Source organism: Panthera pardus, unplaced genomic scaffold, assembly GCF_024362965.1.
Source record: "Panthera pardus isolate Hobbes unplaced genomic scaffold, ASM2436296v1 HiC_scaffold_16, whole genome shotgun sequence".
Classification (NCBI taxonomy): Eukaryota; Metazoa; Chordata; class Mammalia; order Carnivora; family Felidae; genus Panthera; species Panthera pardus.
Window position 1 is genome coordinate 108,277,266 of NW_026526721.1, and position 23,011 is coordinate 108,300,276.

The 23,011-nt window shown below is 40.7% G+C and overlaps 1 protein-coding gene across 10 annotated transcripts in view; it reads left to right on the forward strand.

Moving 5' to 3' along the window:
- Window positions 1–23,011, forward strand: part of PLCH1 (phospholipase C eta 1) — a 218,128-nt gene that overhangs the window by 183,052 nt on the left and 12,065 nt on the right. For all 10 annotated transcript variants that reach the window (XM_053903692.1, XM_053903691.1, XM_053903686.1 and 7 more), the window contains 7 exons: window positions 4,867–5,028; window positions 10,149–10,220; window positions 13,617–13,708; window positions 14,863–14,960; window positions 18,224–18,403; window positions 18,495–18,602; window positions 19,862–19,986. In XM_053903692.1, coding sequence (XP_053759667.1) covers window positions 4,867–5,028; window positions 10,149–10,220; window positions 13,617–13,708; window positions 14,863–14,960; window positions 18,224–18,403; window positions 18,495–18,602; window positions 19,862–19,986 — 837 coding nt within the window. The remainder of the gene's footprint in view (window positions 1–4,866; window positions 5,029–10,148; window positions 10,221–13,616; window positions 13,709–14,862; window positions 14,961–18,223; window positions 18,404–18,494; window positions 18,603–19,861; window positions 19,987–23,011) is intronic.

Below are 23,011 nucleotides of genomic sequence, written 5' to 3' on the forward strand. Positions count from 1 at the left end.
CCCCCCCCCCCCCCAGGCAACTGCAGCATCCTTCTTGTACCACTGGCTCAAGGAACAAAAGAGTGAGATGCATGTGGCTTTCAGCTGTGGTCCCTGCTGCCACTGCACAGTGGCTGACAGGTCGAGGGGTTAAGTGTCTGTCTCAGCTTTCTTTCAGTAGTGCTCCTGGGTTCTAGGACCAAATGATAACACATTAATGAAACCTCAGCCACACGTTTATTTGTTCTCCACGGCTACTAATTTTCTTGTGCGGTACATCACAGAGAAGAGAAAGATCAACAGGCAGTAATATCATTCCTTCAGCAACTCCCAGTGTTTGGAGGATGTGAGGTGAATAATTAGAGCCTTTGTATTAAGCCTTCATTATTTCCAGCACCGGTTGGCCAGGCTTTGTATTTTTAGCTTTGCTTTGCTGACAGTGAAAGTATCTGGGCATAGCAGCCACAGTTCATCTCCTCACTATCTCTGGCTTCTGCAGCCCTGAGCCGGAAAAGGAGACTGATATTTATTTGGGGTATTCTATATGACCTGGGCATGCTAGGAGATCTCTGGGGATGCTGTGTATGCCTTCTCTTTTGGTCCTCCCAACAAATGTGCTCCCTGCCAGGCTCTGGGTCACTTGATCCGATGTGTTGACCTGGAATTCTTTTCCTTCAGAACTTAATAAGTAAAACTTACTATTTCCCACAGAGGGATTGTGGGGATATAGTTCCCAGGTGTCCTATAAGAATAATGGCTGTCAAGGGTCATCTGGGTGGCTTAGTCGGTTAAGTGGCAGACTCTTGATTTTGGTTCAGGTCATGATCTCATGGCTTGTGGGATTGAGCCCCGAGCTGGGCTCTGTGCTGATATCATGGAGCCTGCTTGGGATCTTCTCTCTCCCTCTCTGTCTACCCATCCCCTGCTTGTACATATGTTCTCTCTCTCTCAAAAAAAAAAAAAAAAAAAAAACAACTTTATAAAAAAAGGATAATGGTTGTCAAAATATAAGCCTGCTCATGGTTAATTAGAGTCAAGAATTTATCTTTTTCTGTAACAGTATGAGAGGGATGGCTGCAGCATTATATGGTAAAATAGACACAGAATTTTGAATTGGAAGTCTCAGGTTCAAGTCCCAATCCAGCCATTTCCTAGGCATGTGTTTTTGGACAAGTTTTGAATCTTTCTGCTTCTATATCATGAATATAAAATTTGGCTAAACCTAGTGCTACCTTAAAGGGTGCTGGGCAGCTCAGATAAAGTATTAGTATATGACTGTACTTTGTGAATTTTAGCATGATATATAGTCTTAGTTGCTTTTTCTATATTTCCTTGTGCTTTTTTCCATGTTCATATGGATACTATTCTTATTGATACTGTTGGTTTTCTCTGCACCTTTACCCATGTTGGAATGCTGTCACTCTACTCTGTCACATTCATCAATTCTTATTCATTGTAGGAGGTTGATTTGTGGCCACCAAAAACCCTGTTCAAGACTTAACCCCCTGGTACCTAAGACCTTATTTGGAAAAGAGTCTTTGTAGATGTTATTAACTTAGGGCTGTAGAGATGAGGTCATCCTGATTAACCAAGTGGGCCTTAAAAATCCAATGATGAGTGTCCTCATGAGAAGAGAAGACACAGCAGAAGCAGGGGACACACAGAAGGAGGCTATGTGAAGAAAAGAGGCCCTGGCTTGAGTTAGGCTGACAAGCCAAGGAATGCCAGGAGCCACCGCAAGTTGCAAGAAGCAAGGGAGGATTAGCTCTGCTGATACCTTGATTTCACACTTCTGGTTTTTTTTTGTTAAATTTTCAATTTTATTTAATTTTAGAGCATGAGCAGGGGAGAGGGGCAGAGGGAGGAGGGGAGAGAGAGAGAGAGGGAGAAAGAAAGAAAGAAAGAAAGAAAGAAAGAAAGAAAGAAAGAAAGAAAGAAAGAAACAAGAAAGAAAGAAAGAGAGAGAGAGAGAGAGAGAGAGAGAGAGAGAGAATGAATCCCCAGCAGGCTCCATGCTCAGTGCAGAGCCTGACACTGGGAGTTGATCTCACGACCATGAGATCATGACCTGAGCTGAAATCAAGAGTCAGCTGGCTCAACTGACTTAGCCACCCAGGCACCCCAAAGTTTCTGTTGTTTTAAGTTACCAGATTTGTAGTAACTTGTTACAGCAGCCACAGGAAACTACTATACTCATCATCTAAGGGTTGGCTACAATTTCCTCTGCTCTTGGAAGTCTTTCCCACCCTCCCGGGACTGGATGAGGTGTCCCTCCTCTGTATGCCCTTTGACACTCCTGACTTCTACCATTTGCACCTGCTTGTGTAGTTATCCATTCATGTGTCTGTCTTGTCCATGACACCGAGGGTTCTGAGACATTGGGGTTGTGCCTTAGTAATGTTTCTCACCTGGCATGTAACAGCTCAATGGGTTTGTTTTACACAACATGAATTTTGTTCTCAAACCCTCATCTTTGTTGAATCCCTCCCCAGCCTAGGCGCCTAGTACTGGGAGTAGGAACCAATGTGTCTGGCTTTTCCTCTGCAGGCCTCTGTCCTCTTTCTGCCCATGCTGCCAGGTTAGTATTATTTCTAAAATATTACTCAGATATGTACCTACCCAGAGACTCCGAGCAGTTCCATACCTCTTGCATCCAAGTACCTCTACCATCTGGCCCTAACATACATTTCTAGCTTTATCCTCCAGTACCCTCTTCTGTGAACTCGTGCTCGAGGAGAACTAGTCTGCTCCTGTGTACAGAGCACACATTACTAAGGTGAAACCTCGCCGGAACTGTGGAGGACGGGAACCCCCCTGTCTTCCTCATTGTTGCTGAGCCCCAGACATGTCCAGCTCTTCTTGGACGATTTGTTGGTCGCTCGGGCAGGGATGCCATGCTCCTTCTCGGAACTGCTGTTGTACTGGATGTCTGTGCTTTCATAGGCATCTGTAGCATCTCTGCAGGCACAGGCAGCATGCAGATCAGCTCTTTTCCATCTTTGCATCTCCTTCAGGACCTGAGGGCCTCCAGTGAAGTAGAGTGCCTTGTTAACTAGACATACTAAAGACATTTGTGCATGTGATTTTAATACAGGGAAAGTCAGCAACCTACCGTGGTGGAGGTTTATTTTTCCAAATTTCCCTTAGGACATTTATATTGCTTCTCTCTTATAAGATTTTGTGAAAATGGAAGGCATTACCAGAAAACTGCCTGGTTCTACAGGGTTTAAATATAATGACCTCTTAGTAACAAATGTGCAAGTAGAAAACAGGCCTTAAACTTTTGGTAAGGAATAGAGGCATTGTTCTCCTGGAGGAGGACCGCTCTCCTTCCCTGTGGCTGGCTGGCCTCCAGCAGGTGTCTGAAGAATTAAGCACAATTACTGGGTCTAGGGAGAGGGGAAAGGAGCTGAGGAGCCCAGGGCTACTGGTGTCAGGCAGAGCAAGGTGCCCAAAAAGCCATGCTAAGCAAGACTTCAAGGAAATCTGTGTCCCTTGTTCACCTGAAAATTGCCTAAGTTGTCATCTGGATGTGAGCATAGCTTTATTATCCAAAATATTTGTGATCTTAATGTAATTATAATGATGAATCATAGCACAGGTCAGTAAGTGAGTTCTCTTTAGTTACATATTGGGATCAGAGATACCAAAGAAATTTTTATTCAGAATAATTCTCAATTCCAAAGATTTCCATAGCTTTATTTTCCCCTCAGTGAAGCAAAGTGATTTTTAAAAAATAGCATATTTTGGGTGCCTGGGTGGCTCAGTTGGTTAAGTGTCCAACTTTGGCTCAGGTCATGATCTCACAGTTTATGAGTTCGAGCCCCACGTCAGGCTCTGTGCTGACAGCTCAGAGCCTGGAGCCTGCTTTGGATTCTGTCTCCCTCTCTCTCTCTGCCCCTCTTGTGCTCACACACACACTCTCTCTCTCAAAAATAAATAAACATTAAAAATTTTAAGAAAAAAATAGCATATTTTTTTGCTCAAATTTACCTATGTAGATATAGAAAACTTAGTTTTCAAAAACTCTCCTTTGCTTCCTCTCAATATAGGGGTGTCTGAGTGGCTCAGTTGGTTAAGCGTCCGACTTCAGCTCAGATCATGATCTCACAGTTTGTGAGTTTGAGCTGTCTGTGGCACAAGACAGAGCCTGCTTCGGATCCTCTGTCCCCTTCTCTCTCTGCCCCTCCCTCGCTCATGCCTGCTCTCTCTCTCTCTCAAAAATAAACATTAAAAAAAAAAAAAAGTGCAATGTAGCGGTGCCTGGGTGGCTCAGTTGTTTAGTGTCTGATTCTTGATTTTGACTCAGGTCATCATGATCCCAGGGTCGTGAGATTGAGCCCCACATTGGGCTCCACGTTGAGTGTGGAGCCTGCTTGAGATTCTCTCTGTCTCTGTCTCTCTCTCTCTCCCCTCTCCTCCCCTAACTTTCTGGGAGAAAAAGGGGAAGGGAGGGAGGGGGGACAAAGAAGGGAGGAAGGAAAGAAAAAGAAAGAAAAGGAAAGAGAGAGAGCAGGCACGAGGATGCAGTGTAGCATGGTGGGAAGCATTTAGGAAACCTAAGTTTGAATTCTGCCTCATCTACTTGCTAGCTTTGTAACCTTGAGCAATTTAATTTCTCTAAACATCAGATTCTGCATCTCTGAAAATAAAATAAGACCTTATAAGGTTCTTGAGGGTTGAATTCAATCATAGTAATCATTATTTTGGTGGATCAGTGTGTGTGGTGGGGAGGGAAGGACCAAAATCGTATAACGTGCTTAACTTCTTACTGGTAATTGAAAGATAATCAAATTATAAAAGCAGTGGTGGCTTGAATGAAGGGTGTGTTCTAACTGATTCTGTGTTTCTTCAGGGAAATAATTTACATTGCTTAATTCTTTGCAGAATAATGGGACCACTGAGCATCAGGTGGAATCTTTCATAAGGAAAAAACTGGAGTCATTGTTAAAAGAATCTCAGATTCGAGACAAAGAAGATCCTGATAGTTTCACAGTGAGGGCACTACTGAAGGCCACACACGAAGGCTTAAATGCACATCTGAAACAGGTATACAATTCTCCCTTGGACTTGTCCTTCAACAGGAAAAAGAATGGACCTCATACTCTGTTTCTAATCATTTGTCATTTGTGAACTGCTTCTCCAGTTTCTTGCATTTCTATCCTCATCTTACTTGAGAAATGAAAATCTCCTATTGCAAAATGATGGGAGAAATTGTTAAAAGTGGATGGGCAGGGGTGGAAATAACTCAAATACTGCTTCTCTGGGATCCTCAGGACAAAGTGCAGTGGCCCTGGACCCATCTTGCCCTGCCTGCTCAGGTGTGGGAGGAGCTCGAGCCCACCACGTGCATCACCCTCCCACCTCTCCAGCCAGTCATCCACTGTGCTGCATTGATTGCACCTCCTTGAGTGTGTCTTCCGTCTGTCTACTTCCCTTGTCCATGGCTGGGTCCTGTTCTAGGCCAATGTCAACTGTCACCTAGACCTTTCTTGCCCTCCTTCAGTCTAATCTCCACTCTGAAATTAGCATGATGTTTTAAAAAGGTAAATCTGATCATGTCACTCTACTATTCACAATTCTTCAGTGGTTTCCCATTAGGGTTTGGATGAATTACAGACTCTTTAACCAGGCTTTCAAGGTGTCATTTCATCCTTGTCTACCTCTCAAGTCTTCTCATTTTCCCTGTCACACTGCTTCCCACCATTGTCCCACTAAACACAACTGTCTGTATGCCATGGTCTTCCTCACATTCTGTTCCCTCTGCCCAGAACACTCCATTCCTACATCTGCTCTTACTAACTTCTTCTTAGTCTTTTAAATTCCAGCTTCAGTGTGATGCCCTAAATGAGTCCTGCCTTGACCTGGGATTAGGTTAGTTATCCCCCTTATATTGTCCAGGGTAGCTTCCCATTATATCTTCTCTTTTATGAAGGTTGTTTTTTTTTTTTTTTTTACACCTTTGCAATTATTTGTTTAATATCTGTCTTCTCAACTAGATTATAGATTCCATGAAAACAAGAACTATGTCAGTCCTAATAACCATGATTTTTCTGGCTTATTATAGTGCCTGGGCCTTAGTGCGACTTTCATATTAAGTTGTTGAATGAATGAATGATTTGGGCTCTGGCTGCGATTTTAACTCTACCTTCTAGTAGAAATATCAGAAATGGGCAGGAAAGAAGGAGGGTGGGTTTATTGCTATTATCCTTGCAGGGCATTCAGGGCACTTATTCTGGCCTAGAGATCCATGAACTCACTGGCTCAGCCAGTAACAGACTTCCCCGCTTGGACCTCCTGTCTCTCAGGACTCAGGAATCCTCAGGTAGTGGGAGGACCATATGGGGTGACCACCCTTGAATCTAAGTGACAACCTAGTGTTGTGGTTACTGTCTAGAGTTTGTGCTGAGCTCTAGTTGGGCAGCTTAGCTCATGTGCCCACTCCTAACCTATTGTTCCTTCCTGGAACAATAACTTGCCAAGGCCTTGTCTTGTTAATGCCATAAGACAACTTACTCCTGGAAGTGGTGCCAAAGTCAGCCCCTCTGCAGCTGCACGTTAGAGGGGCAGAATGGAATAGTGGGGAGGCAACCAAAATGTAAATTACAGCATTACTGCCATTACCGTTGATCATACAATTTTGAATTTTCTTAGAAACTTCTATAAATAGCAATAAGGTTCTCCCCCTCACCCTCTCCTTCCTGCCACTTAGTTTTAGCCACACAAATGTCTATAAAATTGGGTAGCTTATTTGGTTAGCTCAGTTTGATTCTGCTTCTTGTTCTTACGGAATTCTCATTAGCTAATCTGGGCTAATCGCTCCCCCTGATGCTTTTGGAAAACTTTTTGTTCCATCCTAGATCATTCCAATTGGACAGGCCACAGCAGGTCTTAGAGATTTTGGATAAAACATATTAAACCCATCTTTCTTTTGCTATTCATGAAAGAAATTCCAATGGTAACTTTCCTATCAGGTAAGATAGTAAGAGATCTCAAAGTTCCAAGATGTGGTGGAGCAAAACTCATTCCCCTCTTGCTTATTCTTTACTTTCCATTAAATCTGGGTGACTACAAGGATGCAGTAGACTGAGAAAGTGGAGCCTGTGCCTTCAATAAAGTGGGCTGCAAAGTGTTGAGGTTTTTAACACTGCCGTTCATTTTTAAAACATGGTTTTGGTTCAGTAGACAAGCAAAGACAAGTTACTGTTGAGGGAAGTACATCTGTGTTGAATACACGTGCATGTTGAGATCCAAGGCTGAGGATATGCTGTGTGGTTCAGGGCAGCATGTCACCCCGGCGTCCTTCTTGCTGGGCTGTCATTCAGCAGTGCACCACTGTGTTCTCCTGTGCTGTCTTAGCCCGGAAGAGCTTATTTTATTTTTACTTCAGTAAAATAAGAATGAAGTGCTCCTCCTTCAGCCTGGAAGAATTTAGTAGACCAAGAAAGATGCCTGCCTTCTTTGGAGTCCTTGAAATCTACTCCCTTCTCTACATACCAGTGGCAACTATCTGGATGGCCGTAGTTTTCCCCTAAATGGACTTTTCCCACTCTTTTGCCATCCCACCCACCCCAATTTCTCATGTATGCCACTACCATAGTGATATTTCAGAAATGTGTATCTGAGAATGCCATCCTCATGTTTTAAACCATTCACTGATAAGTTTGGAAGTTTGAAAGTTTGGAAGATAATGTTCACACTCCAGGATGTAGCCCATAAGATCCTTTCTCCATGCTCTGGCCCCAGCTCTGACTTGTCCATCTGTGCACATATGTACAAGTACACACACACCCTACTTCCTTTGTCTCCTGGAAAGTACCACGTTCTTAGCACTTGGCCTTTGTGTTTGCTCTTCCCTTGGCCACCACACACTTCTTCCTCCTCATCTCACTTAGAAAATGTCTACCTCTTGGGGCACCTGGTTGGCTCTTGATTCCATTATGAGGTCATGATCTCATGGTTCATGAGTTCTAGCCACCTGTTTAGGTTCTATGCTGATAGTGCAGAGACTGTTTGGGATTCTCTCTCTCTCTCTCTCTCTCTCTCTCTCTCTCTCTCTCTCTGCCCCAACCACACTCTCACTCTTCTCTCTCAATATAAATAAACTTAAAAAAAAAAGACTTTTAATAAAAAAGAAAATGTCTGCCCTCTTCCAGCTTCAGCTTTTGCCTCCTGTCCCCATGGAAGTCCTCCTTGATCCTCAAGTCTGGGTAGATGACCTTTCCCTGCCATCTTGCCATGCCCTGCACTTTCCCCCATTATAAGTCTTATTACTTATCACACAGTGTTGTTCGCTTGTCTCCACCATTAGATTGCAAGCCCAGTGAGGACAGAGTCTGCATCTGTTTTCCTTGCTGTCATCTTCATATACATGCCAAGTTCCTAGCACAATGTCTGATCCATGGATTCATTAAGAAATGTGGCACTGATGCTCAGGGGGAGGTCAAGTTGGAGATAGATATTTGTGTGTATAACCCTTCTATGTAAAGAGGTGGTGTGCAATGGGAGAAGTTGGTGGGGACAAGCCAGAGAGAAGATTTAGAGCTACACAGAACCCCTGTTTTATCAGCTACTAGCTTTGTAACTTTGGTCATATTATCCAACTTCACTGTACTTCTTATTTGTAAAATGGGATTTTAACCGTACTTATCTCTGAGGGTGGTTGTATATACTAAATAAGAGTATATGGAATGCACTTAGCATAATCCTTGGAGATAGGTGCCTACCAAATAGGGTGACCATATACCTCAACTCGTATGGGACAGCCCTGCTTCATACCTGTTGTCCCAGCGTAATTGTTAAAAGTGCCTCATTTCACTCTTAAAAGGGTTCTGTTTTGGACAATAAATGGCATGGTCCCATGACCAGTAGATGGGCTATTAGAAGCAGAGAGGAGCTCTGAAATTAGTCGATCCATTCTTTTCCCATTTCACAGGTAAGAAAACTGAGGTCAAGAGAAAGGTCTTGCCAGAGGACATTTATCTACTTAGTGTCAGAACTGGGTCTCCTAACTTGGAAAGAGGTGTTACTTTTAATGACCTTCTCTGGCTAGCTTCTTAACTCCAGGGTTTTTGAACATTTAATGATCAGCTTCAATAGATCTTGAAAGGCAGTCAGTATACATTAACCAGTCAAATGAAATTACCCTGTAATCCCCCTATCCCACCGCTCTAGCATTTTCTGAACTGTCTCTTTCCCCAACCAAGTCTTAATCTTTTCTCCTCCCCACCCCAAATTACATCTTTGACTAGTCTCTATGGATATATGTCAGTGCCTCCCTGGCCTTTTGATTTTAAGTAGTTTTGCTCACCCACATTTACTCCATTTATGTGGTTATCTCTGTTTCTTCTCTGTTTAGCCAGAGCCCTAGGAGGATGGGGCCTGCCTATCTGTCCTTATATCATGTCATTAGCTGTGAACCAGCTAATACATATTTTTAGGGATGACGATTGAAAAAGAGTCTAAACCCTTTTCCCAGGGTGTCCTTTCTTTCCTCTAATGAGGCTTGAGCAAGGAGATCTCTAGCCTGGAAAATTAACCCACATGAGGCTACAATACCTCTTCCAAATGCTCACCACAGAGGGAATTAATTTCAGTGAACAGATAAGCTCTGCTGTGGTTTACTTAAACAAACAAAACCAATCTTATTATCTAATAGATGTGCTTGGATTTTATTTATTTTTAGTGTTTTAAAATCCCAAATAGCAGTATTCAATCAGTGTGATTATTTTTTTTTTTCTCATTCAACAGAATTTAGCTCTTAACGACTTGGCCATTTTTCAAAATTAAATCTACCTTTTAACTGAAGATGATTTATCCCCACTCAGGGTATTTCAAAAGAATATACCTTGTGCTGTAGAGAGCCTTGCGAACAGGCTCTGGAGGGACCTGCACAGCTGGGCGTTACTGAGAGGCCTTCGACACCAGTTTGGGGAAGTTGTTGGCAGTTACTGTCTCCTGGTTGGTGCCCAGACCTCTCCATGCCAGTGTCTCCCTCTCTTGAGGCAGATCCCACAACCTTTGCAGTAGTGAAGGTGTGGAACAGCAACAAATGAACAAGACCTGTTTGCTCTCCCTAAGGCAGAGAGGGTTCCCCCGCCATTCCACCAGAACTAAGGAAAAAAAAGAGGGAGGAAGAGAAATAGTCATATTATGTTTTATTTACTCAGCATCCAGACGTGAAGGAAAATGGAAAGAAATCACATGGACGATCCCTCATGACCAACTTTGGAAAACATAAGGTATGAATTAAGAGCGACAAATGTGCATAATTCAGTTAATTTCAAGAAACTAGAGAGTAACAGGACAGTATCATCGCGACTTTGGAATAACTGAAGATTTCTTAAATAGGACTCCAGAAAAGAAAAAGATTAATAAGCCACTTTAAAATTTAAGAGCTTCTGTTCACTAAAAGTATCAAAAAGCGAAGAGCATACTGGTAAGAGTATTTTCAATATATATATCCAACAAAGGACTTGTATCTTGAATATATAAAGAATTCTTATAAATCAATAAAAAGATCCCAGAGTTTTGTTTTATTTTGTTTTGTTTTGTTTTTTAAGTGGGCAAAAGACTTGAGTGGGCTTTCACAAAAGAAGATTTCCAAATGGCTAATATGGAAAAGGTGGTCACCCTTATCAATCCTCTAGGAAATGCAAATTAAAATGGTGATGAGATTTCCTACATATCCATCACAATAGCAGACATAAAATGATTGACAGCACTAACGGTTAGTGGAGATGCTGAGCAACTTGAACTTTATACACTGCCAATGGGAGTGTGCATTTGTGCAACTACCTCACACTGTTTCACAGTATCTACTAACGCTGTATTGTGCACCATGTCTTATCAGTTCCATTGTTGTGTTTCAGCCTCATGACATATACCTAATATTTATAGTGACATTATTTGTAATAGAATAAACAGGAAACAGTTCAAATGTTTGTCAACAACAGAATGTATAAAAATTGTGATATATTCACATAAGGGAATATTTTTCAGCAATGAAAATGACACAATTACAACTTTTTGCAATAAAATCTTTATAAACATGACATTGAACAAAAGAAGCCAGACCCAATGTAGTACATACAGTTTGATACCATTTATATGAAATTTAAAAACAGGCAAAAAAGGGGCACCTGGGTGGCTCAGTCGGTTAAGCATCCGACTTCGGCTCAGGTCATGATCTCGCAGTCTGTGAGTTCGAGCCCCGCGTCGGGCTCTGTGCTGACAGCTCAGAGCCTGGAGCCTGTTTCAGATTCTGTGTCTCCCTCTCTCTGACCCTCCCCCGTTCATGCTCTGTCTCTCTCTGTCTCAAAAATAAATAAACGTTAAAAAAAAACAAAACAGGCAAAAAAGATCAATGAGGTCAAAGTCAGGATAGTAGTTACCTTTAGGGAGAAGGTAATGACTGAACGGGAGAGTCAGAAGGCTTTTGGACAGCTAATCCTCATTTGGATGATAGCACTTTGTGGAAAGTCATCATGCTGTGTACTTAAGATTGTATTTTTCTAAATGTGTACTATACTTCAATAAAAAGGTAAAATGTGTTATACAAGAAATCAATTATTGAATGGTAAACTTTATGCATGAGGTTTCTGTAAGGCTATTTCCTGTACTTTAAGTAGTGTTGTATCTGGAGTTTCCTGCTCCATCAATAGGATAATTTATTAAAAGGTGGGACAAGGTAGTCATTATAATAAAAAATTAAAAACAACCAAAATGTTCATCCATAAAGACTTATTCAGTCCATGATTCATTCACAGAACGAATAATTATACAGCCATTGAAAGATGATCACTCTAAAGAGCTCAGCATGCAAAACATTGAATAAAGGAGTAAGGTCAAAAACTGATTATGTAGTATGTTAACTTTAATAAGATGTCACATCTATATAGAAAGAAAACATATCCTCATTTTTCCAAGTACTAGGCCATTGGTGATTCATTACTTATTTCTACATTTTACATTTTATATTTAAAAATGAACTTTGGGGAGCCTGGGTGTCTCAGTCCGTTAAGCATCCGACTTCGGCTCAGGTCGTGATCTCGCAGTTCGTGAGTTTGAGCCCTGTGTCAGGCTCTGTGCTGACAGCTCAGAGCCTGGAACATGTTTCGGATTCTATGACTCCCTCTCTCTCTCTGTCCCTCCCCTGTTCACACTCTGTCTCCATCTCTCAAAAAATAAATAAATCTTAAAAAATTTTTTTAAAAATGAATTTTAAAAAGACAGATCTATTATTATTATAATACCTCAAGTTACTGACGATCTGTAGAATTGGAGAAAATTTCATTTCTGATTACAACTACTCATTTGAATTAAAATTATTTTCCAAAGTAAATCTTTCATGGAATATTTTAGCTGCTATAGAATTAAAATTTATTATATCTCAAATCATATGAATGAATGTTCATAAGACTACATACAGCTTATCTTAATAAACAGGATTTTATTATTTATATTGAAAGCTAACATTATGTAGCTGACACAGTGACTTTCCACCTATCTCATTCAATCATCACAATAATCCTTTAAAATTGTTGTTACTGTTCTGTCCTTTTAAAAAACACAATAGGAAGCTGGAGAGGTTAGCCAGCTTGGTGATAGGCCAAGCTGGAACATGAAATCATCATGTGCTAGGGTTCCCACACTGTGCTCCCTGAGGTTCTCAAAACATCAGTAACACCTGAGAAAAATCCAGATTAAATTGGCGCCTTGTTATCAGTGCAATAGACCTGAGTGTGTTTGTGCCAGCTTGGGGTTTTATTTGTTGAGAAAGAGAAAATCTGGAGAGTGATATGGCCCCATGGTAACGCGGGGGTGGGCTCCCTTTTCCTTCCTAAGCTGCAGTCCTCAGATATCCAGGGAACTCATCTAAAGGTCTTACTTTTGTTTGTGGAAGGCGTAGTTTTGGTGGCAAGGTTTTCTGCAATTAGAGGGTCCCTCCCCATCTTTTGTTTTTCTGTTACGTATTGATAAATATTGGGGTTATCGCTAATGTGTTGGGATGAAACTGCATCATTCCAAAAAGGCTTTTTTTCTGACAGCCTTTAGTCCTACAGCCTTTCAGCCTAAATCCTGTGGGTAATAATTTTCATCCTTTTGCTAGAAATTAAAATGGACCACAATCTCAAAAGTGCAGTTTGATTTAGGCAGTTATTTGAATGCATGCTGATCAAAAGCAGGAAAAAGTTATTCGTGAAAAAAAATTACTACTGTCTTTTTTTAATCAAATTTGCCTTTTTTGAGTCAGCAGGAGTAGTAAGTTTCCTAAATAAGAGAATATTTTATCCCCTTACAGTCATTTAAATAGATGTGACAACTCTGACCCTTCCATTCATGGAGACCTTCAATGCATGACTAATAAAGTCTTTCTAAAATCTACAGCTTATGTGGCTTAGAAGTCAGTCTTAAAGCATGAAACCCTCAGTTTTGCCTTAATATTCTAATATGATTATGACCATAGGCATGTTTGTTATTGATAGTAAGGCAAGGTGCAATATTTGGTTAATTTGTTTTCTTCCAGGTAATTGTCCTTTTTGTATATATTCTAATGCCCAGTCCATTCTCCATACATTGTAGATGTACCTGATGCAGTGAGTTTGTTGTTAAGTTTACTGTGATTTTTCCGGCAGAAAACCACAAAATCACGGTCTAAGTCTTATAGTACTGATGATGAGGAAGACACACAGCAGAATTCTGGCAAGGAAACTGGCCAGCTGTACAGGTAAGAATGTCCACGTTTTTTTGCTCAGACTCCTAGAGCCTCTCCACCCCCATCAGCTTGGCTTCGTTGTATGTATCTAGAGAATCAAGTCACATGGTCAAGTGCTCAGTGCAGCAGGACATGTGAAGATCAACTGGGTATGAGATAATAAGACATGTAAGGGACTTACACTGTGCCTGACACTCTTCCCAAGCAGTAGCTATAGAGAAGAGAGAGGGGCCACATGAGCTAGTACGGGGGCTCTCCTAGGTGACTAAAGGAGAAGATGGGTCATGAGCACATGTTAAGAGCCAGGCATCTGAGATCAGCCAGACTTGAAACTCTTGCTCCTTCAGCATTAACATGGGGCAAGTTAGGCTTCTCATATGTATCTATTTCTTAGACTCATTGTAAAGATTAAAGGAAGTAAACTACTTAGCCCAATAATCCCTATTCCAATGAACTAAGCACTCAAAAATATTAGCTACTTTTTTTTATTATTGCCAATAGAATTTCAGATGAGTAAGATGATTTTCTGGCAGTTTGTGTATACAGTAGAGTCACAGAGGAATGTAAATTTTATCATAGATAAATGCACACACACACCCCTGTGTCTTTATTGAAAGACTGAAATTAAATGAAATTAAGAGCATGTAGGAATGGATGACATTTAGTGCTCAGTTAAATTTTATATTTAGCTTCACTTTGATGGAATGTTCATACATAAAAGAGTAACTAGTGAGGGCAGAGAGGATGTGTGTGGTTCCTACCCTTAGGGTACAGAAAATTGAACACATATCTACAGTAAAGGATATAAGAGTGATGGGATCACCTTCCAGGAGACCTCTGCTGTGAATGTTCTCAAATAGAAGTCCAGGTTCTCCTGCCAAAGTGGAGGAGATGTCCAGTAAACTCTGGTGTTCCTCACTAGCTGGGTAACAATGGCAATCAAGCCCTTCACGACAGAACTCACAAATACATAATTTGTGATTCTCAGATGAGCATTGAATAAAACCACATGAGTTAGGGTGTGGTGATGGAAAGAGAGCTGAACTAGGAATCAAACTTGGGTCCTAATCCTGGCTCCATTAGGAGCTAGGGAAGGTTGAGTAACCAAAAGCCCAAACGTCTTCCAGCTCTACAATGACATTTAGTCTTGGGTGTGTATTTCACAGGTTGGGTCGCCGAAGGAAAACAATGAAGCTCTGCCGAGAGCTCTCTGACTTGGTGGTGTATACAAACTCCGTGGCAGCCCAAGACATTGTGGATGATGGTAAGGACTGAGTTTTTCTTCTAGGATAAATTCTTGACCTTTCTTTGTCAACTGTTTGTTAATCATCAGCACACGTTTCTGGAACTGTGTAGAATCCAACGTAAGTGTCAGGAAACTGACTGCCAGTATAATGCTTAGTTCACCAGGAGGAGTATATTGATTACTGTGGTTGCCTGATTGGCTGGAGCTAGAGAAATTTCCTTCAGGGCTGAGGAGGACTTCATTATTCTGCAAAGACAAATGCATTACAGCAAGGTCTTGTCCAAGGCGTGAACTATGGAGACCTGACCTAGTTTGGTGGCCAGGTAACAGATGGACGTTCCTAGTGTGAATGACCAGAAGAAAGAAGAAATTAATTGACTAAAATAGCACCCTAAAAAGCCCCATATTTTCTCATTGGAAGTTTTTACTTTGATGAAAAGTATTTATTCATTTATTTATTTTTAAATGTTTATTTTTGAGAGAGAGAGAGCGAGAGCACCCCAGATAGAGTGGGGAAGGGGCAGAGAGAGAGAAAGAGAGAGAGAGAGAGAGAGAGAGAGAGAGAGAGAGAGAGAGAGAATCCCAGAGTGCAGAGCCTGATGTGGGGCTTTGAACTCATGAACTGTGAGATCATGACCTGAGTAGAAATCAAGAGTCAGACACTTAGCTGACTAAGCCACCCAGGCACCCCAATTTTGATGAACATAATTTCATGCACAAATTGAAGTTTTAGCAGAAAGAGCAGGGATTTCAGAAGGACGGACTTTTCACTGTTTTTCACCTATTATTTGCCTTGTGTTGAGTTGAGAAATCCTAGTCACAGGTGTTCTTACCCTGGACTTTTCTGCTCTTCTTTACCCTCTTCCCTTCTCATTTCTGTTTTGTTCAGTTACTGAATATGCTTATGGAAATGAAGTACAGTCATGTGGCTTTTCAATCTAATTTTAATTTTAGTGGAATGAAATATAAGTTAAAAATCTCTCATTTTCCCAACAAGTCTTAGTGAAGGAAAAATGACATTTTGGTGAGTCTTCTGTCCATTACAAACCTCCAGGATTCTTTCCTCAGATCTTTTTTGTTTTTCCCATTCCACAAGTGTATCTTTTTCTGTGTACAGATTTTCTTACCTTTTGTGTTGATTCCTTCTTCAAATGGTGACAATTAAAAGAAAAGTAATTTCACATGAGGGAACATGAGAAACTGGTTTTCTTAGCAAGTGAACAACGCATCCTTATAATAACCACCCATAGCTAGAAAATAAACTCAGTGAGTGGTTTAATGGTGTTACAGGTGTATTTGGTTTAGAGGAATATAATTTCTTTTTTTAATTTTTAAAAAGTTTTTATTTATTTATTTTTGAGAGAGAGAAAGAGAGAGACCAAGGGAGGGGCCAAGAGAGAGGGACAGAGAGAGAATCCCAAGCAGGCTCCGCATTGTCAACACAGTGCCCGATGCAGGGCTCGAACTCACAAACTATGAGATCATGACCTGAGATGAAACCGAGAATTGGACACTTAATCGACTGAGCCACCCAGGTGCCCCTAGAGGAATATAATTTCTAATAAATACTTTAAGTAATCATAATTCTCTTAGCTTAATGGAAAATAATATTGAGTACTCTTTAGCTCTTGAAGTTAGGAGTTTTTGTCGTGTGTGTGGTGTGTGTGTGGCCACAAAATGAGCATTAAATAATGAATGCATGTCTTATCCCAATGCAAAGCAACTCAAATCTATTCATATGCTAATTTATATGTGCCTAATTAGTAAGGTCATCTTAATGATAATGTGTCCATATTTATGTGGAGAGACGTAGAAAACAGTGGTACTGATTATAGTGTTTCTGCATCTGAATGTGGCTTGTCAAAAAGAGCGTATTTCTTCCTAGCTTGTTTAAAGCATTGCTCATCAAAATCTGCAGAAGATTATTTTTAGTATGCTTGACATATGTAAACTTTGTTAATAAGTATGTCAATAAAATATATGTGATAAGGAAAGAGTCTATATGAGGGAAATCATCTAATTAAAAACTGCAATGTTCTTATTTCTTTGCCTCTATCTTGTATACATGATCATCCCAAGTTCCATCTCTAGAGTGTAACTGGCAGTCATTTGGCCAGCATTTAATATCTAAGGGTATACAATCCTGAGGACAACAGGGACCCTGGGAAACTGTGTGCTCCAATGAACATGCAGTGTGGGTATGGTTCTGGCCCAGCTGGCCCAGCAAGACTCTGTAGTTCAGCTCCTTGGCTATATGAGCTGTGTCCCTCAGTCTGGGTTCCAACATATTTAGCTTGTCAGAGTAAACCCTGAAATGGGAATGAGGCTCTGGGCAAGTTTGGTTCTTTATTTAGGCTGGCTTCTTTCAGAACACATATGGCTGGTCATTTTGAGGTAGGGTGTGGATGTTTGGTGAAGGGATAGGAGTAGTAGGGGCATTATAGACATGGGATTGGGAGGAAAGGGTAGGAAATTGAATGCTTGGTGGGAGGTTACCTCCATCATGACCCTCAAATTGGCAGCCACCTTGGCCCTGGATTGACACCTCCTGATGATAGTCAGGAAACGTTAATATAGGCTTCCGGTTCTTTCACCTCCCTTTGTATTTCTCATTGTATGTATGGAGGGTGGATGATGGTTCTTGTTTCCGAGATTTTATTTTTTTATAATGCTCTTTACAAATCTTCCTCCACTATTACTCCTACTCATAATTCTATCTAAGTTAACATTAAAACCCTTTTTTTTCTTTTTTGGAATTGGTCTTTTATTTTCTTGGACCCTGAATGCTATCCGTTAATATGTGTTTCACATGAATGTTTTGTAGATGAATGCCTTCAGTGAATGTCTCCCTGTGGTCAGGAATAAGTTTCATAGTTTTATTTATCCATGACTGTCTATATCTTTGGCAAAGATACTCTGTTGGACTCATGCCCCTAAAAAGCAATTTTTGTGCCAGCCCTCATCATACTAGCCAGATAGGCATGAATTAGTGACATGTTTTGAATTCCTGGGAGAACAGGGGACTCAGAAACATGCAGTTATGCCAGCCAGACGTGCACCTCTGATTTGGCCTCAAAATGGCTAAAGAGTCCTCAAAATGGCTAAAGAATGGGGTTTTATGGATCTTTCTTGGTTAGAAGCTACTGCTACTCTGGTTGAATTCACTCTTTTGCTCTGCATTTTATTATGGGTATAATCTGGCATAGGTAAAAGTCCTTGGTGACTGGTGTTTTCTTGGCAGGGGCTCTCACTTTTCTTTTTCCTTTATTAAAAACTGCCAGGAACCACAGGGAATGTGTTATCATTTAGCGAAACAAGAGCACATCAGGTGGTTCAGCAGAAATCGGAGCAGTTCATGATTTATAACCAAAAGCAGCTCACGAGGATTTACCCCTCTGCCTACCGCATTGATTCCAGTAACTTCAACCCTCTGCCGTACTGGAACGCAGGCTGCCAGCTAGGTGCGTATGCCTTGGGAAGAAGCGGTTCTCCGTATGTCCTGACTCTATGCTGCTGTCTTGCCTAATTCTCTCAAACTTTGAACTTGCACAGTGGCACTGAACTACCAGTCTGAAGGGCGAATGATGCAGTTAAACCGAGCCAAATTCAAGACAAATGGCAATTGTGGCTATGTCCTCAAACCCCAGCAAATGTGCAAAGGTGTGTGTTCATTTCACGGTTGTCTCTCTGAATGCAGGTAACCTTATTGAAGGAACTCTCTGCAAAATGTGATACATCAGTGTTCTCCAACATGATTCTTACAAAAAAATTTTGATACTGATTTACTTTTGAGAGAGAGAGAGCATGTGGGGAGGGGCAGAGAGAGAGAGAGAGAGAGGGAAACAGGATCGGAAGCAGGGTCTGCACTGACAACAGAAAGCCTGATGTGGGGCTCGAATCTGTGAACCATGAGATCATCACCTGAGCCGAAGGCATCCACTTAACCGACTGAGCCACCCAGGTGCCCCTGCAACATGATTTTTAAAAAAATAGATAGGTTAAGGTATTGGCATGCAAATTAAACAACTGTTTAATGTTTGGGTAGCATGGTGTTTAGAATGTTCTCTTGTGAGGTTTTTTATGTTAAGAGGGACATGGATAGCCATGGATCATTATCTGAAATCCAGTGTCCCAGCGTGATACTCCCTGGGCATCACTTATAAATTGTGCTGCCTTCTAAGGTCTGAGCCCTGTCTTTCAGAAACTCCGTGAGTATAAGCGAGTCTGAAACCTGCTAGCAAAATTAAAATACCACCTGAAACAATTGTATCAAGCCCTTTTAGTCTTTGTTAGCGCTAACAAAAAAGAAAAGATAATGTAGCGTTAGATCAAGAAACACTTCTTTTTGGCTCTGCTCATTAAAATTCTTTTAAAAATTTCCAAATTGGCTTTTTAACAATTCAGGTAAAAAAGCGTTGACAGATGTGCCTTCTGGATTTTATGCTTTGCATGTTTTCTTACTCTTCTATTTACTCAGTTTCAGGTCTTCTTTCCGTTTGTTATATTCACTGTCTATACCTATGATAGTTTAAGTTAGGGGATTATTCACATCTGACATAACTGCTCTTCTTCTCTACACTATTGGCATTCCAATAACATGCTTCTCTTCCCTCATGCCATGATTGATAATTGCATCACAGATGTTTCAAATTGGCCCATTCTTTTGCCTTTGGGAGCATGGATTCTAGCAAAAACCACAGCTATAGAAATGCCAGCTGGCATTGCCTTCGGTCAAAAGCCACACTGATAGTTATGTGATCATTTCTTTTCTCTAAAAAACACTGTAGTAATTCAGCATTTGTCGTTTCTTTGTTCTACATGCTTAAACTGTGTGTGTGTGTGTGTGTGTGTGTGTGTGTGTGTGTGTGTGTTCCCATGTTACCAGCCTCAGATTTTAACCTCTGCTTTATTTGGCTTAGGTACTTTCAACCCTTTCTCTGGTGATCCACTTCCTGCCAACCCCAAAAAGCAGCTCATCCTGAAAGTGATCAGCGGACAGCAACTCCCCAAACCTCCAGACTCCATGTTTGGAGACCGAGGCGAGGTAAGCCACATGTATGAACATGTTAATTACGTGATTATTTTATTATGTTTATATTGTATCTGAAATATCTTCAGAATTCTCTGTCTCTCTCACTCTCTATGTGTGTATGTGTATGTGTTCACAAATGAGCACTGACCTCAGCTCATCAGATATCAACTGACTTATTGGCAAAGCACACATGGTTCCTTCTGGAATGCAGTGTACCTTCTATTTTGGAGGCATGCTCATGTCCTTCTTCTCAGAGAAGGTCTATCACCCCAGGCTTTTTGCCTGGATCTTGAATGTTGACTGGGGACACCACACAGCTCTGGTGTTGGGTTCCACCGTAAGCTCTGTGTTGCAAATCTCAGCTGACCCGTGATACCCTGTGGCCATCCACCTCACCTTGTCAACCTTCGTTCCCATTCTCCACAGTGGCCATTTCCAGCCTTCTCTCTCCTCGAACCTGTGTTCTCATCACTTCCTTCTCATCTTCAACAGATGGCACCGTGTCCTACTTCTCAGAAAGTAGGAGCTTCATATGGGACCATTTGTTCCATCTCCGTTGCCTCCAGCCTAATCCACACCACCATTGTCTCTTGTCAGTTTTGCTGTGGTAACCTCCCAGCTGACTGGTCTCCCTGTGGCCATTCTGTCCTCTAAGCAGTAGGAGTAATTGGGCAGTGTCAGAATATGTATCCTTACCTCTCCTTTCCTTCTTTCTTTTCTTCACTGTCTGCAAAAATGAGGACTCACTTCTTACTTTTTCTCTCAAACTTTTTATTTTGAAAATTTTAAACCTCAGAAAAGTTGGAATAGTAAAATTAATGCCACATCTCCAGCACCTAGATTCACTTATAAAATTACAAAATTTGTTACATTTCCTTTCTCTCTCTTTCATGTGTAAATGTATTTATATATGTGTGCATAAGTATATTTTATGTGTGTGTATATGTATATACATATACATATATATATATACATATACACACAAGTGCAAATACACACATTTGCATTTCTTTGCAGTCATTTGAGAATAAATTGTTGGCATTATGACCTTTCACCCCTAAATACATACCATCTTCAGCATTTATCTCCTAAAAATAAGAACGTTCTCCTGTATAGCCATAATAAAGGCATGACTTTTAACATTCATGCAATAATATTATCTAATATAAAATCAATATTCAGTTTTCTCCAGTTATCCCCAAATTGTCCTTATGGCCTTTTTTTTTTCTTTATGTATTCAGGATCCAATCAAGGATCACACATTGCTTTTAATTGTCATTTCTCTCTGGCCCCCTTTTTTTTTTAAACAACAACAACATTTTTAAATGTTTGTTTATTTTTGAGAGACAGAGAGAGGCAGAGCATGAAGGGGGGAGGATCAGAGAGAGAGGGAATCACAGAATCTGAAGCAGACTCCAGGCTCTGAGCTGTCAGCACAGAGCCTGATGCGGGGCTCGAACTCACAAACTGTGAGATCATAACCTGAGCCGAAGTCGGAGGCTTAACTGACTGAGACACCCAGGTGCCCCTCTCTGGTCCTTTTAAATTCTACAGCAGTCCTCCGGCTTTCTTGTTTTGTTTTCATGATATCGACATTTTACAAAATGCCCAAGTCAGTTATTTTTAGAAAGTCCTTCAATTTGAATTTAATGTCCTGATTGCTTCTTCATGAATGGAATAAACATAAATGTATTTGTCAGGAGTACTCCCTGGGCAACGTTGTGTCCTTCTCAGTACATCACATCAGGATCTGTGTGATGTCACTTTATTCAGTGATTGATCACATTACTTGAATAGGGGGTTTCTTCCAGGTGTTTTTCATTGTCTAGTTATCTCTTTACCTTTGTAACTAATATATAGTGTGGGGGAGTTAGAGTAATTTTTTATATATATGAGGAAATATGGTTTTTTTGGTCATTAAAATAAAACCCAATCTCCTTAACTGGGCTTATAAGGTTCTCTATCAGGAGATTTCAACTTTTCTTGAGCCATGGAACCCTTTGGTATATAATGTGGCCATCTGGACCCCTTCTCAGAATAAAAATTTTGATGCATAAAATAAAATATGTAGGGATATACTGGAAATCAGTTATATTGAAATTCACTTATCAAAATATTAAAAATAAATTGTGATATGCATATATCTATTAATGCAATAAATAGCAGGATCTAGGGGTTGGTTTATTAACTAATAGAATTTTGAAGCCGTGATAAATGTAGATGATACATGGAAATTTCTGCAACAACTGTAATAGGACACAAAAGCATCCATGATTTCTACCAGATACAAAATTACAATTCTAGTACTATTATATTGGGCTTTAGTCATAAGCTAATGAAAATAAAGAGAAGATAAAGATACAGTTTTTCCCCCTATCCAGGCTCCCTGAATTCTCAACCCATGATCTCTCACGTTGTTTATCCGTCTGAGAATGAAATAACCATTAGTCTTGCTTTCATTCAGAAAACTGATTGTCATCTTAAATTTTCATCTTGTCTTTGCTCTCCACATATGATATATTACCATCTCCTCGGACTTCTACCTCCCACACCTCTTTCCAGTCTTGCTGCCAACCATCCAATTCTGTTCTTCCAGCATCTCAGCTGGATTACCGTATGTGGAAGCAGACACTGGTGTCTCAAGTTTGCATTTGAGGAAACTGAAGCACAGATACTTGCCTAAGGCAGCACAGGAGCCAAGTTTTGAAGTAGGAAGTTGCTCTTCAAGTCTGTGGTTTTCTTGAAGTCCTTATGAACAGAAGTCAGAAGTCATACTTATTAGTTGCCCCCCAAAATCTGAGCTACCCAATTGTCCAGTTTTAGCACAGGGTTCTATTCAAAGGAAAAACCTCTAGCATAAAATGCCCTATTGAAAATGAATAAACATCAGAGTTTATGTAGTAGACAAAAAGTATGTGTATCCACCCAATTTTCTCAGCATGTTTTTCCAGCATTCTTCTAGCTCTTATTTCCTGAAGCTCCCCCCAAAACACCATATTCCCCTTACGTCCCCAGTTCCTAGAACATGTTTTCTCAG